Below are 17152 nucleotides of genomic sequence, written 5' to 3' on the forward strand. Positions count from 1 at the left end.
TCTGTCAGTGCTTTGTCCCGAATACCCTTTTCTCCAGACAGTGTAAGGGCGTTACCGGTGAGGTTGTGGTCAGCGGCAGGCCATCAGTAAAGTTGTTGAGGACTCGCAAGTTCTCTGCGGATCTGGGGCTCCGGGGGAGGGTAAGGGGGTGTCAGCATCTCTAACCCCTTGGTGTTCAAGGGTCAGCTATACAAATCTTGAACTGGGGGTTAGGACTTCAGCCTATGAATTTGGGGGGGCATGAAATTCAGCTTAGGACAATGACAAGAAAAAGTTTCATTACGCTGTTGGCGAAGGAAAGGGGAAATTGGCACTCCTACGTTGCTGGTGGGGCATGGATCGAGATGGGTTCTTTGAAGAGAAATTTGTCATTATTTGTTAAAATCCATGTGGGTTCCTTTGACCTAGAAGCTTTATTTCCCGTAACTCTTCAAAGTGAAAACATGTGAGGTTCTTCCTTGACACTTGGCTCGTGATAGCAGAAGACTGGGAACGACTCCGTGTTGTCGGTGTGGCATGGGTTAGTTATGGTTAAAAAAAGAAGAGGAATTTCTTTATAGTCAAATAGAGAATGTTCCAAGGAGAAGCAAGGTACAGAGCAGTGCACAGAATGTTACCATCTGCATAAAGGGGAGAAGGAGTTTGTGGGTTTTGTGGAGAGCATTTTCTTTGAGGTTGCACCACATGTTTTGGTAGTTTGGGGACAAAGGCTGGGTACCCCGGGGCCAGGGGGAGAGGGAAGGTTCTCACTGTATGCATTTTGGTACCTTTTAAATTTCGAAATGTGAATTTTTTAAATAAAGGAACCATTTTCTTTCACTTATGAGAAAATTGTATCGCGAGGTCGCTTATAATTTACATTTTTGAGGTGTTTTAAAAATGAAATTATTCTGTTTAAAATCATTCATGTTTTTTTTTTTTAAAGATTTTTATTTTTATTTATTTGTCATAGAGAGAGAAGCGAGAGCAAGCACAGGCAGGCAGAGTGGCAGGCAGAGGCAGAGGGAGAAGCAGGCTCCCTGCCAAGCAAGGAGCCCGATGTGGGACTCGATCCCAGGACACTGGGATCATGACCTGAGCCGAAGGCAGCCGCTTAACCAACTGAGCCACCCAGGCGTCCCTAAAATCATTCATGTTTTAAGAGCTTTTCTGATTTATTCTTCTGAGAGCGCCCCACAAGTCATGATTTGGAAGGTTTTATGAGGGTCGTGAGTCCACGTCTAGGCAGCGCTTGGTCACTGAGGACAGGTTGCTGTGTCCCTCAAGCCAAACCGTCCTTGTAGGACTTTCTTGTCTCAGGCTCGTAGGGCAGTAGTTATTTTTTTCATTCCAGCGTGGAATGTGTATGAATCATTGTTCCAGATTTCATGTTGCTCAGACACTCCCATGCAGGAATATACTATTTAGTAACTTGTTAATTGGGCTGCAATTTGGTTTTACCAGGCTATTTTAAGGCACTTATGGGTGACGATGTTGATAAAGCTAGTAGCACGTTGTTTGTGTGTGGCACCTTGAACTTTGCAAAGTGCGTCCATGTTCATGACAATCTCATTATACTGTTAGTTGAACTTGGAGGTTTAGAAGCAGGTTATGACCATCTTTTTAAGCCTAGCATCTCGTAGTGCATAAGTGATGACTTTCCTGCTGGAGGTTTCAGGGGGTGTAGTGGCTCTGCTGTGGAGGAGAGCATGAGCGCTCAGCACTGGTGGTCCAGTGCCACCTGAGGCTTATTGACCTTGGCCATGTAGTGCAGGGGTTTTCGGTGGGGGCGGTTCTGGCCCCCAGAAGACACGGTGCTGCCTGGAGACATGTCGGTGATCAGCACTGGGGGTGTGTTACTGACATCTAGTTGGGGAGGGCCAGGAACGCTGCTCAACTATCCCGCATGCACAGGGCAGCTCCCCGACAGACAGCCTAGGCTCCCCCGGCCTCAGATGTCAGGGGTGCCGAGGACGAGAAGGCTTGATGCAGGGCACAGAGGCAGCGCCTGCCTGCCTCCCCCAGAGCCTGGCTCCGCTCTCCCCAGCTCATCCATTTACTCCCTTGTGGACGTGTGCTTTAGGGTCGGTGGTGGTGGAGCTTACTCGGAATCCTGACTCATGGCCATTGTAAGTGACCTTGTCTGTCTTGTGTTGCACATGTGTCCTGCCTGGGAGGTGGGATGGAGCCCGCAGGTGAGCTCCTGATGGGGCACAGGTTACGTGCCTACACGAGATGCTCCCCCAGATCCTAGGATCTGTCCCTTCGCGCTCTTCCTGGTTTTCATGATAACCACAGCATCTGTGTCCTCGTCCAGGTTGGGAGGGAGGCAGAGTTTATTCCTAGCCCCCTTGCCTTTTGGTGGGGAAGAGAAGTCAGCAGCTGAGCTTATGGTTCGGGAATTTGAGCCAGGAGAGGGAGGGCAAAGCAGAACCCGGAGCTTTTAGGGCTCATCCGGACCGTGGGGGAAGCCTTTCTATAGGCTTATAGAAAGGGAGAGAATGATTGAGTACGGAGGGTTGGGGCTGTGGAGAAGGAGTCTCCAAGGGAAGGTGGCAGATCGAGAGACGGCATCAGTAGCGGGACTGGGGGCCACTGGGGGAGGGGGGTGGGTGGGCAGGGAGCACGGCTGGCACGCTACTCTTGGACAAGGATGAGACAGACCTCTTTCTCGGAGGCAGGGGGAAGATGGGGACAGACGTTTGTGGCCCCTGGTGGCCCGAGGGAGGTGGCTATGTCCTAGGGTTGCATGTCCCCGAGAGGGGAGGGGGTTATGTCCTAGGGGTGCATGTCCTAGGGGGCGTTGCCCTGTGAGTCTTGACTCGTGCGGGGCAGGAGCAGCTGTGCGGGATCTGGCGGGCTTTGGAGCTCGGTGTGTCCCGGGACGCGGGTGGGGACGGTGGCATGAGAGCAGGGGACGCGTGGGTGCCTGCGAGTGGGGGCGGCCTCCCTGAGACAGAGGTGGGAATTCACTCTGCAGTTTAGTGCGAGCCATCAGTTATCTTAAAACCAGAGTGTATTTTTTCATTTTGTTCTCAAGGAGAAAGGAGAGTCATTCTTGCTTCATGAATGACCTGTGGACTCCTTCATCCACCTGTCCACAAACTTGTCACACCCCCTCCTCTCGCCGGGGCTCCCTGTCAGTAGATGGTGATGCCGGGTGTTCATCTGAGTGAGGGCAAGTCTGGAAGTGACCTTGATGTCCCTCTGTACCCCCAGGCCCCATCACATCTGCCTCCCCGGCACCACCTCTCTCTCTGCCTCCACCTGAGCCTGCAACTACTCTCTGCTTCCTTCTCCACCCACGTCCAGGGCTCACTCCAAAGTGGGCATCTACTCTGGTGCCCTCCAGTGACTTTTAGGGGGAATCTGAAGTGTTTAGCACAGGCTGCAAGATTGGCCTCTCTCTGTCGCACACTTGGTCACTCTGCACCGGGGCGCCCTCGCCTCCGTGCCTTCCCTCCATTAGGTCCTTGGTGTCCCCTCTGCCTTGCCTTACAGCTTCGCTTCTGTTGGCTCACCTGTACTTGTCCCCCCTCCCCCGGCCCCTCCCTCCACATCTCCCCCAGCCCCAGAGCCAGCTCCTCATTCGGGCTTATATGCAAAGAGACAATTCCAACTCTGCGATCCGGCAGGTCCCTGCTGTACCCTCTCTTGGCACCTACTCTTGATAGAGTTCAGGGAACAGTTGCCAAGGTCTGTCTTGGGCTCCCGAAGGCCAGCTCCGTGCGAAAAGGCAGGCGCCTCCCCTGCTTACCGCAGCCTCCTGGTGCCGGCCCCTGGCAAGCTGCCCTGCGGCCCCTCGGCCCGAGGGAGTGGGGACTGAGCCTACACAGTGCAGGGCCGGTGGGGTCACTGACCCCGCTTCCCGGGCCACCTCCCATGCAAGTGAACGGCTCACCCAGTGAGCTGGAAAAGCCAGTTCGGCCGACGGGGGTCAGCCAGAGAACCTGTTCCTGATCAGTGGTGCCAGTGGACCTGGGGGAAGAGCACGTTAGTTACAGTCCCCTGGCCATCGTATTTAAGCCGCATGACCTAACGCTGTTTCCCAGGGGTCCTCGGATCTGGTGGCCCTTGTGTTGGGACAGCCTTCAGACGCCAGTAGATATGCCACCAGGAAAGAGCTGGATATAGCAGACGCAGGGCTGGTCTTTCATTCCCTCCCCTCCAGGAGGTGAAGCCTTTACAACGAGAGGTGGGGGCACTTGGTTTGCTGCCTGTTCCGCTGTGGCTTACGTGCCCCCGAGGTATTAGGACAGCATGGGGAACTGGGTCACTTTAGCACCTGGTGCGGCTCCCTGGAAGGAGAAAAGTAGTGTGTTGAAAGAGTTATTTTTTATTCATTCATTTATTTATTTATTTATTTATTTATTTAAGATTTTACCCATTTATTTGACAGAGAGAGATCACAAGTAGGCAGAGAGGCAGGCAGAAAGAGAGAGAGAGGAGGAAGCAGACTCCCTGCTGAGCAGAGAGCCCGATGCGGGACCCGATCCCAGGACCCTGAGATCATGACCTGAGCCGAAGGCAGTGGCCCAGCCCACTGAGCCACCCAGGAGTCCGAAAGAGTTATTTTTGTTTCCTTGGTGGGTAGTTCCCTGCTGGGCTAACCCCTCAGGGATTTGGGAGAGAGGAGCCTAGTGCTCGGAAATGGGTGGGCAGGTGCGGTGTGGGAAGCAGTGCGGTGACCCCCTCAGGACGTCTGGTCACAGCCAGCAGCAGATGGGAGTGACGGAGAGGGTGATGACCCACTGAGTCTACCTTCACGGCCATGAGAGCAAGCGTTGGGAGCTGGGTCAGACAGCGCCCTCGCAGCGGGCTTGGGAGTAGAGATGTCGAGTTCCAAGGTTTTCATGGCAGGAGAATGTAGAGTTCCCGTGTTCTCCAAAATGGTATTGGTTGTTCCTTGGGATAATTTATTTCTGTCAGATGAGATGCTTTTTGGAATGCCTAGGAATAACACAAACATTTCTCGAGGAGCAGGGGCTGTGTCTGCCTGGCATTAGGCTCAGTTACAAAATGGAAGGAAGGCCAGAGAATAGTCTTTCTGGTGGGAAGTTCTCTCAGAATCAGAACCCCCTGTTCCCAGCAGGTGCCTGTGACTGGGTAGTTATGGCAGGGGTGGAGGGGTGGTCGTGGTAAAATGTTTGTATGTGGAAGGTAGATCCCAAACACATCATGTCAGGCTTCTGTGCCCCCCGTCCAGTCTCTGCTGAAATTGTCTTTGTCGTACTAGACATCAAGGGCATTTAAAAGCTTGAGAAAATGCTCTATATGCAGTAAAACTTGGACTGTCTAGAATATCTTAGAATCAACTCCAGATGTCAGAATTTAGTTGACATTTTACAAGGAAGGTATTTTACAAATGTGGTGCGGGTATCGTTGCCTCTCCGAAGCGAACGTGTGGCCGGCACAGTTCTCCCTTCCTTGATGACAGCGCGCGGTAACTGACAGGCCCTGAGCTTGACCGCGCCCCACTGTCCCCAGGCGCGTAGTTTGCTGTTGGTAGGAAACACGGACTCGTGAATCTAAAATCCGACCAGGAGTTGCTGAAGTGAAAGTTCGCACGGGATGTTGGGGAGGGAGGCAGGGGAGGGTTTTCCCCCCGGCCTTCCTCGGGGGGCGAAAAGGCCAGAGAAACTGTTCCAGGGTTCCAGAAGAGCAGGCGGTCAGAGTCCGCCCTGTTGGAGCCAGGAGTGTGGAGGGCCCCTGGGGATACTCTGAAGAGGGAGGGCTTGCTTCCACCCTGAAGGGACCCAGAGCTCGCTGGACGTCCACTACAGCTTCCACACAGGACTGAGTCAGTAAGAAGCTGCTGCTTCACATCCGCCCATGCGTTTACTGCCCAGGCCAGGGACCAGACCCCTCTCCCCGTGCCTGGTGTGTGCCGGGTCCTCCAGCCCCAGTACCACTCACGGGTTACTCACCACCAGTGCTGTGACGAGGGTCCATGTCACTAGTTGTCGACCTTGCCTGCTTGCTGTGGGTCAGGCACTAGATTAGATCAGATGCTCAGAGAGGAAACAACTACCTGAATCCCTCCGGCTGTCAGGAGGTCAGGATCCGAACCCTGGTCTGGCTGGTCCCTGAGCCCGCAGGCTCCTGACTGCCCCAGGGGTGCTCCCTGTGCACTGTGGCTTGCTTCTTGGCTTTCAGGGGAGCATTGCTTTGGGATTTGTGTTTAAAAACAGAACCCTGGAAGTCACGGGGGCTGAGTGGTTTTAGGAAACACGGAGGGGAAAGACACCAAGTGGACACTGGCGAGCACACAAACTCAAGACTTGGTTTGGGGCCTGCTGTTCTGGAAAGCTTCCTGAAAACTCCGGTAGCTTTCAGGCTGTGGGAAACTGGATGATAAGAGGCTGTGCTGCTGTCCCCCCTCGGGAGCATCCCGTTCCCTTAGCTCACAGGGCGTGAGGGCTGCCCCTGCACAGCCCAGAGCTGCAGGCGACGAAGGGCAGTGGCCGGGCCCCGGGGCTGGGCGCTCTGGGCGCCTCCCGGTTGACATGCGGGGGAACGTGTGTGACCAACGCCGGCCCTGTGCTGGGCCTTGGGGACTGGTTCCCAAACCCTGCTGTTGCCGAGGATCACGGACTGAGCTTGTCCATCCCCTCTTCAGAGATTTCTGGCTCAGCAGGTCCAGAACATGTTGCCTCCGAGCTCCTGATGCAGGCAGGGACAAGCCATGGTCGCCCACCATGTCTTGAGGCCGTTCCTGCACGGGACTCATTTGCACACGCTTTTCTTGCTGTCACGTGTTTGGAAATTTCCAGTTCCAAAAGAACAGTGAACCCCCCCCCCCCCGACATTATTTAAATTTTTTTCTGGTTTGGTTTATTAAAAATAATTACCCTCTTTTTGTTTCTGTAGGACACTAAGTTATGGATAATAATGGAATACCTTGGTGGAGGCTCCGCGCTAGATCTAGTAAGTACCCCCCCGCCCCATGCCTGAATACGCATCAGAGCTCTTCTCCGTAAATCTTGGTTGTAAAGGTAATTCTGTTTTTATCCACTTGTGTTTCCCTCTTCAGTTGCACGGAAAGCGGACCAGACTTTCCCTTATAATTTCATTTCTAATAATATTACTAGAAATTATAGTTTCCTCTTTTTAAAGTTTTTTTTAAGATTTTATTTATTTATTTGACAGACAGAGATCACAAGTAGGCAGAGAGGCAGGCAGAGAGAGAGGGAGGGAAGCAGGCTCCCTGCTGAGCAGAGAGCCCGATGCGGGGCTCATGACCTGGGTCGAAGGCAGAGGCTTAACACACTGAGCCACCCAGGTGCCCCAAATTTCCCCTTTTTAAAAGATTGATTTATTTGAGAGAGAAAACGTCCATGAGTAGGGGGAGGGGCAGAGGAAAAGAATCCCAAGCAGACTCCCTGCTGAGTTGGGGGGGGTGGGGGGGTGCTGGATATCACGACCCTGTGATCTTGATCTGAGCCAAAACCAAGAGTTGGGTGCTCAACCCACTGAGCCCCCAGGGAGCCCCTAGTTCTACTTTTGAAACCAGTTCTGCTGTTTCCTGGGAAGCCAGTGAATTTGTTCGTAGAAGCCGTGAAGGATCCTATCATTGCCTTCCTTGGGAACCATTGTTAGCTTGTGTTCCAAAACTGCTCTTAACTTCTGTGGAGCGGAGATCCCGTTATTGTTTCGTACTTCAGATAGTATAGCTTAGCTTCTGAAATGCGCCTGTAACATTTTCATTTATAACTAATTAGAAGCAGGGTTTTTAAAACATACCTGATTTCAGAAGTCCGGCAGGCCGGCAGCCTGTGACCGTGGCAGAGCGATGTCACCCATGGGAGCCGGGGGCAAGCCTGGGTGGGGGGTGCACACTCCTGTTTCTCAGTCGTACGTGCGGTGGCCTTGCTGGTGCTGGCGGCGCGTTGACAGCGGAGCTGGCCCCATCCCCGTGGTTTTGTCCCCTGGCTGGCCCCGGACCTTCTTGCCAGTCTGTGTGTGAGCCAGCGGAAGCTCGCCAGGGGTTGACCTCAGAGCCCCAGGCTGCACCTTGCTGCTCTCAGTGAAACATGGCAACGTTGTTAGCTTCTGGCTAGATGTTTACAGATGAGCAGTGAATCGTAAGCATCACTTCAGTTGTCTTAGAAACACATGGAGGCAGAACAAGTTTTAAAAAACTCCCATAGTTGTTTAGCATTTGACATCTTGTCCCCACAGTGGTTATGCTCTGGAATCAGGGCACTCAGCACCTGTCCTGGAAGGGCTGGCTTGGGGTGCTCACGTGGTCATTTTTAGTACCGGCCTTGTCTGTCACTTTTGTTTTAAAAGGTGACGGTTGTCTGGCTGATGTGCCTGCAGTTTTCCCTGCTCTCAGAGTGGTTGCTGGAAAGCCTGTATGTTTTAATGGTTATAGTCTTACACAGATTTTATCCACTAAGGAAAGAAAAGCCCTTTTTCTTTCTCACAGTGGAAGTAGCAATTAGTCGTTTTTTGCAGGGGGGGGGGGAGGTAAACCTCTAAAACTTTATGTATCTCTAAAAGTATCACATACCCAATTTTAAAATAGCCTATCATGTTATAAACCATGAAAGCAATCAGTCTAAGTAGTGTTCAAGGGGAAATTTCAAGAAAGGGTTTAATACCGTATCAATGATAAGAATGAGAAAAGCAGCAGAAGAGCTGGATAAATTTCATGGCTTGCTTAGCATCTTTTCCATAAATACCTGACACAGAGAGTTTTTCATTTTTTACCTTTGTGGGAACTGCTACAGGAATGTAGAAAATAATCTCATTTTGGGTAATTAGATTTACTGTTACCTTGAGGGCACCGCCTTGTGGCACGCAGGAGATTGTTTGCCGGGACTCTGTCCTCCACACACAGCCCTTCAGAGAAGCAGCTCTAGCCTCGCTGCCCTGGTTTATTCATTCTTAATGCCACAGTAATTTATTTAGTGGCAACTGCCTTTGGAGCTTTGAAGTCTGTGAAATTGTAGACATTACAATTGGAAGGAGGTGTAGAACTCTCCACTTTAAAAAAAAGAAAAAATCTTGTTTGGTATCAGTCCTAGCAGACTGCTCTGCACCATGCACATTGATGGCCTCATTGACGAGAGCCAGGCCTCCTTTTTTTGGACGTCCTGAGTCCTCTCCTTTTAATTGACGAGCCAGTGGAGAGGCTGAGAAGTTGGGTGTCCCAGCTAGCAAGTAAAACTGGACTTTGGACCTCGTTGTGCCCGGCTGCAAAGTTTGTTCATCCGTCCCTCTGACTTCGTTTTATCTTTCTCATATCCCCTTGCTGGTGGCTGGTCCCCAACCTGCAAAGATGACGCATTCATAATAGAAGACAAGAATTACTTTTTGAATGTTGAAAACTATTAGGATTATTTTGAGAGGGTCTGTTATTTGTTTATGAAAGATTTTAAGAATGAGAATATTATTGCATATAATATTGGATACCATGTAGCTGAATATATGGATTCTGGGACTTTTGCCTGAAAAATTAACATTGCTTTTATTAAATGTCTCTCTGGTAAGAGGCATACTGCTAATATGTCTGTGTGGCTTTGGAGGAGCCTCACATGTCAGGGTCTGTGGAGGAAAGGCGACCACATGTGCCTTGGTCGGGGAGAGGGCCATGCCATCCCTCAGAGCATGTAGCTCTCCCTGGCTCTTGCTTCATCTTTGGCTTTCTAGATTCATCTTTTCTCTTCATGCACTCAGCAGCCAACATAGTCAGCTTGGGCGGCCATGACAGATTACCGTGGACTGGGGACTCAGACAACAAACATGGGTTTCTCAGAGTTCCCACTGGAGGCTGGGAAGTCCAAGCTCAAGGCATGGGCAGATTGGTGTCTTGTGAGGACTGCTTCCTGGCTTGAGGGTGGTGTCTTGTATCTTTGCATGAGGCGGAGCAGAGAGCCCCAGAGCAGCTCCCTGACCTATTCTTGAGAAGGGCACTAACCCTGTCCCTGAGGACTCCACACATGTGATCTCATCACCACTGGCGGGCTCCACCTCCTAAAACCATCAGATTGGGTGGTGGGTTTTCAACATTTGAATTTTCAGTGGTGAGGGTGGGCACAACAATTCAGTCCCTAGCAGAATGAAACCTGATCTAAGGCTTCCCCGACTGGTCAGAGGTGGATGGCTGTCTGGGCAGCCCCTCCCCCATTCTTGTCCGTACGGGTGTTGGAAGTACCGTGTGCCAATTTGGTTTTTTGCTTTTTCGCTCTGCATTGTGGTTATCGGGTCTTTTTACTTAATGCTCTTAGATGGTAGTTGAATTCCTTGCCTTAAACCTTAATGACACTGTAGCCTGGATCAGGACGATGGCTGCCCTCCTTCAGCTGACATTGCCTTTTGACCATGTCTGGTAGTTACTTTAAGAGGGGCTTGCTGATCATTCTGGAATTGAGGTTCCACAGGGAGGCCGGCTCCACAATGGGATGGGAGACAGAGGTAGAATTGCCTGGATGTTCCCCAGTGGGAAGTGGGTGTTTGGGTCGTAGGTAGGGAGCTGTCTGGGTATGAGCATGCTTCCACGGACCCCTGCCCCCGAGCAGTCGGAGGCAGCAGCGGTGTCAGCTCTCGGAGCGCAGGAGAACGGCAGACCCGATCCCCTGCTGCCGTTTATTACATCTGGAAGCGGCCTGAGAGAGGAGAGCGACTTCACCGCGGGCTGAAGATGGGTTGAGGATCCTGGTCTGCTGCTTGGCCTCTAGGTAAATCATGGGCCCCACAGATAAGACAAGGCGAAGGACAACCAGAAGGCTTCATAAATTCCACTGTGGAATTCACACAGGTCTGCTTTTTGTGGGGGCACTGAGGGGCTGTCGTGTTGTTGTCTGGGCGCAGCGGGGGCCTCTCTCTGTGAGGCAGATAACACTGATGCTGTTGGAGGGTGCGTCCCTGGGAACCGCTCTTCCTCTGTTCTGGAATTGCCTCCTTCCTGACTTTAAGAAAATGCAGCCGATACCCTTAACCCGTTACTTGAGCAGCAAAAGATGGGATCTGGCATGAAGAATAGTTTCAGACATAGTTTAGGTTTTTTGTTTTGTTTCATTTTGTTGTTTTGTTTAGTAATGTCTGCACCCAGCGTGGGGCTTGAACCCATGACGCCAAGATCAGGAGCTGTGCGCTCTTCGGACGGAGCCAGTCAGGTGCCCCCAATATATAGCTGAGTTGTTAGGAGCCAGGAGTGTTTGAGTAAAATAAGCATATATTTTATTTTGAATGCACACATATGAGTGTGCTCGATCTGTTGATTGTTTTTTTTAATTTGAAAGGCAATGAACAAATTGAAATAAAATGTTCCTTGGTTCCCCGTCGAAGCCCTAGAAGGCACTGTGAGGAAACGCTGGGTTCTGGTTTGAAAACCACGTGTGTAAATAATTTCTCAAGTTTTGTCTGCTTCTGGCGTGCCCTGACTTACAAATATAATAGGTATCGTGCGGTTGAAGACTTCATGACTTGAAATGTGATAGGTTTCAGGTGAATTCATTTTTCATTCAGAAAATGCTTGTTGTGTGCCTGCTACGCGTCGGGCACTGTTCCAGCCGCGGGAAGTTTCGGCAGTGAACGAGGCAGAAGGAAATCCCCCTGGCACGGAGCCGTATTCTGCTGAGAGAAGAGAGTCAAACTGTATGTCGGAAAGTGCCGCAGGGAGAAGGAAGCCAGCTGGGGTGGATGGAGCCGCTCGCAGGCAGCGTCCGCAGCAGACGGCCAGAGTCCGGGAGATGGGTAGTGACAGCTCAGTCTCTGCAGGAGACTGTCAGGGCTGGCCTTGGAGTCTAGTTTAGAAGAACCCCTGCGCCGTGAAGTGGTCACTCGATCAGGCAAGAGATGGTTGACAGACTTAAAAATGAACATGCAACACGATTTAAAGCAATGAGATGGCCTGTTTGTTAATGTTAGGCTAAGCAGTTACTGCAATGGCCCCCAAACGGTGTCTCCAGCGGGAGAGAGGGCTGGTTGACCCTGGAACAACACGGGTTTCCACTCCCCGGGTCCACTTGCATGCAGATTTCTCCTGTACGGGACAGTGCTGTAAATGTATTTTCTCTTTTTTATGATTTTCTTAATACCATTTTCTTCTGTAATATACTGTGGACTACACGTAACATACAAAACGAATGTTAAGAGACCATTTATGTTATCTGTAAGGCTTTTAGTGGAAGTAGGCTGTTAGTAGTTAAGCTTTTGCGGAATCAGAAGTTGTCTGCAGATTTTCAACTGTCTAACCCCGACATTGTTTGAGGGTCCACTCTGTTTGTCCCGCTTCCAGGGGTGGGGGTCACTGGGCTCCAGTCCACATGGTCGTCAGGGCCCTGCTCTGGACGGTGGCTCTGCCATCTGTAACCTGTGGTTTCCCGTGGTCTTCAGTCACTGTCCTCTCTTGCTGCCAGTGTTCTCAAGGCCAAGACCAGCAAGGGGCCATCACTTCTATGCATATTCCATGAGTGAGACTTAGTCACACGGTGAAGCCTGCTACCTCGGACCCTGGCCCAGGTGGCCCCCAGTTGCGTGCCTGGCTGAGGGTCCGCGTTGCCGAGGAAGGAGGGAAAAGCAGACTTGGGGGAGAGGGAGTTCGAAGTCACCCAGAAGTGAGATGCAATCTCAGTGTTTTTCCTGGGAGTCTTTCTTTTTTTTTTTTTTTTAAAGATTTTATTTATTTGACAGAAATCACAAGTAGGCAGAGAGGCAGGCACAGAGGAAGGGAAGCAGGCTCCCCACTGAGCAGAGAGCCCGATGTGGGGCTCCATCCCAGGACCCTGGGATCATGACCTGAGCCAAAGGCAGAGGCTTTAACCCACTGAGCCATCCAGGCGCCCGGGAGTCTTTCTTTTATAAAATTATTTGAAAAGCCCACATTCCTCTTCATGGTAGAGACCGGCACGTTGATATTGCTTAGAAATGTTAGTGGTGGAAGAGGTTAACGTATCGCTCTGCAAACTTAGCTCACCCCGGGCTTCCCCACCTGTGGAGAAGTCTGGGTCCAGAACAACTGCAGACCTTCTGCAGTGACTCCAACAGCAAGGATGATCTCCCACCTTCCCACGGCATGTAAATCACCCGTGGGTGGTGCTTAGGTCACGTTTAAGAGGGCGTAACTATGTGTCTATCAATTGGAGAGCCAGCACTTAATGATCCAGGGAAGGGGTTTTAGTTAGTTTCCCCGCTCCTCTTCTTTCCCCTTGGTGGTGGCCGCAGGCGGCCTTGCTGTTCCTTTCCGGAGACTTGATAGCAGAAGGGAGGGGCTGGTTAAATCCAAGTCTAGTCAGATGTCCCTCATGATTTGGGTACCCTGCCGGAGGAGGAAATGCAACCTGTGCTCCGTGATAGGATTTGGGAGAACTGGATTGTCCTTCTGGGTCCTGGTGTGAATACGAGCGTGCCCGTGCACACCCGTGCATGTGTAGCACGCGCACACACACTCGCAGTGCACAGGCGCATGCATGCACGCACATGCACACGCATGCACACACACCTGCACATGCGCACGCACGCCCACGCTCACGTGCAGCCTTGCCCTCCCCTGACTCTCCCCGGTTATGAGAAAAGTGCCTGTTCCCTTTCTGAGTAGTGAAATGTCTTTGTCCTGTGAACACGCAGAAACAGCTGTGGGGGAGACGGACAAGGCAGGGTCTTCAGGTTGTGCTCTTTGGAACAATAGTTTAATGTATGTTTCTTGAAAAATAAGACTCTTGGTCATATAATTTGGGGGAAAATTAGGTTCTGTGGAATAAAGTGTGCAACATGTTGCCTTCATCTGAGGTAATCTCTGGACGGCCCTTGGACAGTATCTGAATTAGAAACTGGGTCCTTCTTGGTAGGGTAGTTGGCCCAAGGGTGTGACCTCCTCTGAGCCCATCATGTCTCGTAGAACCAGTGTGCCCCCCACGTTGTCCGGCCCTGTATCCTGCACGGGAGACTGCCAGGGGATCGGCCTGGTCACAGGGCACTGCTGCCTGATGCCAGAGTCCCCGAGACTCTGGGGTCATTGGTTTAGGAGAAGTGACCGGCTTTGAGAAAGAGCCCCGCGCACCCCCACCTCCCCTCTAGCACGCCTGGACCCTGTTCTGGAAGACTGAGCTGGGCCTGTGAGCCCTGGATGAACCAGAAGGGGGGGTGCCAGGCAGGAGTCCGGCTGTCACCAAGAGACCAGGGGAGCCTCTCTGATCCCCGCCCCAGGCCTGGGAAACAGCCGTTCTGTCACCATCCTCCTGGCGAGGCCCTGAGATGCACAAGTCAGCTTGTCTGTCCAGGACAGCGTCTGTGTGTCAATCGAATGCTCATGTGGGAAGAGCATCTTAGTTTCATTCCCTTTAAAGCAACCCCCACCTGGGTGGCTCAGTGGGTTAAGCCCACTGCTCAGTGGGGAGCCTGCTCCTCCCTCTCCCCACAGCTCACGCTCTCTCTTGCACACACGCACTCTCTCAAATAAATAGTCTTTTTTTAAAAAAACAACCAAGATGATCATTTAAGTAACTTTAATTGTTCTTTTCTTATTAGTTAGAACCTGGCCCTTTAGATGAAACTCAGATTGCTACCATCTTAAGAGAAATCCTGAAAGGACTTGATTATTTGCATTCCGAGAAGAAAATTCATAGAGATATTAAAGGTAAGGAGGTGTCTTGCTTGTTCTCCTCAGAAGCGCCCCCCCCGGGCCGGGTGGGAAGGTGCTGTGGAGCTGAGCTCGTGCTTCTCTGCCCGAGGGAGGTTATCCTGCATGTGTGGGGAGACTGCCTTCCTCACGCCTGGGCTGGGTGGCTCGGGGGGGCATCTCCCCACAACGCAGCAGGGCTGCCTGCCCTCAGTGAGCCCGCGATCCCCTGGGACAGAACCACGGGCCCCTGAAGCCACAGCGGGTGGAGCCGCCCCGCAGGTAACGTCGGGGCGTCTCGGCTTTCACTCTGCAGCTGCCAACGTCCTGCTCTCGGAGCATGGGGAGGTGAAGCTGGCCGATTTCGGGGTGGCGGGCCAGCTGACGGACACGCAGATCAAAAGGAATACCTTTGTGGGCACCCCATTCTGGATGGCGCCTGAGGTCATCAAACAGTCCGCCTATGACTCAAAGGTAAGGCCCGGCTCTTTGCGGTGGCCGGCTCCGGACAGTTGTCCCCTTTGCTTCGACCTTGTAGCCTTTCCCAGCGGAGTGAAGCGAGGTCCTTGAAGTGAGACCTAAAGGTGGTTCTCTCAGACCTTGGTCAGAGAGCAGGTGTCATCTCCCTCTCCGTCGTTCACTGTCCTGAACTCACCCGGCTCACAGTTGCCGAGGTTTCCAGCTTCAGCACCGGTGCTCGGTGGCGGTGGGCGCCCCGAGAAGGAGCAGGGGACGAGGGTGGCCGGAGCGGGCTCGGGCCTGGTGACACGTTCAGGTGGAAGCACGAGGGCGTGTGGGGCCGCAGAGTGGAGCATGCGGGGGGGCCCCGGGCAGACCTCGGAGCAGTGTTCCAGGGACAGGCAGAGAAAGAGGCTCCGCAAAAGCAATGGAGAGTCCACGAAAATAGAAACCCAGAATCTGGAAAGAATATGCCTTTAGAGATTGCTACAGATTTTTCCTCTCGTTATTTTCAATTCTGCGTTAGGATCCTTATTCCCAGAGGCTCCTTCCTAACATGACGCAAAACGTGATTCCCCTTTTCTATGTTTTTTACCTGTCATATGTGGTACTCTCCAGTTTTTCCTGGTACCTTCAACTTTCTTTTCTTTTTTTCTTTTCATTTCTTTCTTTTCTTTTCTTTTTTTTAAAAAAGATATATTTATTTAAAAAGAGAGAGAGCACCTAGAGGTGGGGAGAAGGAGAGAGAATCCTAAGCAGACTCCCCGCTGAGTGAGGAGCCCCCTGTGGGGCTTGATCTCGAAACCCTGGGATCAGGACTTGAGCCGAAAACACCCAACCAAGTGAGCCACTCAGATGTCCCCTTCAGCTTTTGTAAACTTCTTTAGTATAGACTAAACAACCTACGGCTCTTGCCTCAGGAATCCGTGATTTAACTGCTCTGTCCCCCCGGCTGCCCACTCTCACACTGTACGCAGAGTACTCGCGTGGCCACAGAGAACCGGCTCCTCTGAATCGACGATTTCTAGGCAAACCCGTGTTTAACTCCCATACGTTTACATGCCAGCGTTGTTTCCTCTTTTTAAATGGGAATCTTCTAAATAGACAGTTGACTTCCCAGCTTGTTGAACACAGCACGCAGAGCGTAGAGCAACCTTTCCTCCAGCCCTCAGGGTGCCATTGTAGCCGTCGGCTGTTGGAAGGACCGGGTGGTACTGGTGGGGTACCTGGTGGGGCCGCAGGTGTGCCCTGGTGCTAGCCTGGCAGAGACGGACCTGGCTATCTCACTTTTGAGTTGTCGTGGTGGCCGTGACTGTCATAGTCCCCCCGTGGCCTTGGCAGCCGTGGCCTGAAGGTGACTGTTGGGTCTTCAGTCCCCAGTGTGACAGCTGCGCAGTGTTCACTACACTTGTCGCTCGTTGGCGTGTGGCCCTGTGTGAGGGTTTGCTCCAGGGGAATCTCTGCAGCCAGTTCGGCCATTGGGGAGCTGTCAGTTTGGGACTCGGCAGGAACTTCTCTGTTTAGTCCTTTCTCTTTATTTGAGGCTGAGGCCCATTTATCCAAGTTCGTCCATCTAGAGTTCGGTAGGTGCTAGAATCTGCATTTCTGAACTCCTCTGATCATACTGTGCCAGTGTACCTTCTCTTCGCGGGAAATGAGCTCCTCGACCACGGGGCTTGTGAATCTGGATTCAGACCTTCTCTTTCCATGATGAAACGTCCACCACGGCTCACGCGACAGCTCACTCGACCTTGCCCTTGCTGCCTGTCTTCCTCCTTTGGGGCCACTCTGGACTTTTGCCCAAGATGGGGCCTCTAGCGGTAGAGATTTTCCTGCATCATAAGGCTTGGCCACCTTTTTCCCGGAGTTCTTGCCAAGATCAGAACACTCAGATCTCATCTGTGGGTGTTTCAGGGTTCTTGTGTGTATTTAAAGATGCTGTCTCCAGCTCCAGGGGCACGCACTTGGTTGGGGAGCATGAAAAGCTACGCCACTCTTCTCTCTACCCTTTAACTTTACCTCTTAGTCTGGCCTGTATCAAAGGCTAAATCTTTTCATTTTCCCGAGTCATACCCAACACCTCTGACCTGGAAATCACGTGCAAAAATGATGTTGATGTGAAGTTTGCTTCCCAGATTTGTTGACCCA

General features: G+C 51.9%; 1 protein-coding gene across 5 annotated transcripts in view; it reads left to right on the forward strand.

The window, feature by feature from the left end:
* STK24 (serine/threonine kinase 24) overlaps positions 1 to 17152 on the forward strand; it is a 112915-nt gene that overhangs the window by 77151 nt on the left and 18612 nt on the right. For all 5 annotated transcript variants that reach the window (XM_004746116.3, XM_004746112.3, XM_045081390.1 and 2 more), the window contains exons 3-5: positions 6850 to 6906; positions 14455 to 14563; positions 14862 to 15019. In XM_004746116.3, coding sequence (XP_004746173.1) covers positions 6850 to 6906; positions 14455 to 14563; positions 14862 to 15019 — 324 coding nt within the window. The remainder of the gene's footprint in view (positions 1 to 6849; positions 6907 to 14454; positions 14564 to 14861; positions 15020 to 17152) is intronic.

Source organism: Mustela putorius, unplaced genomic scaffold, assembly GCF_011764305.1.
Source record: "Mustela putorius furo isolate JIRA1106 unplaced genomic scaffold, ASM1176430v1.1 tig00000551_pilon_pilon_pilon, whole genome shotgun sequence".
Lineage (NCBI taxonomy): Eukaryota > Metazoa > Chordata > Mammalia > Carnivora > Mustelidae > Mustela > Mustela putorius.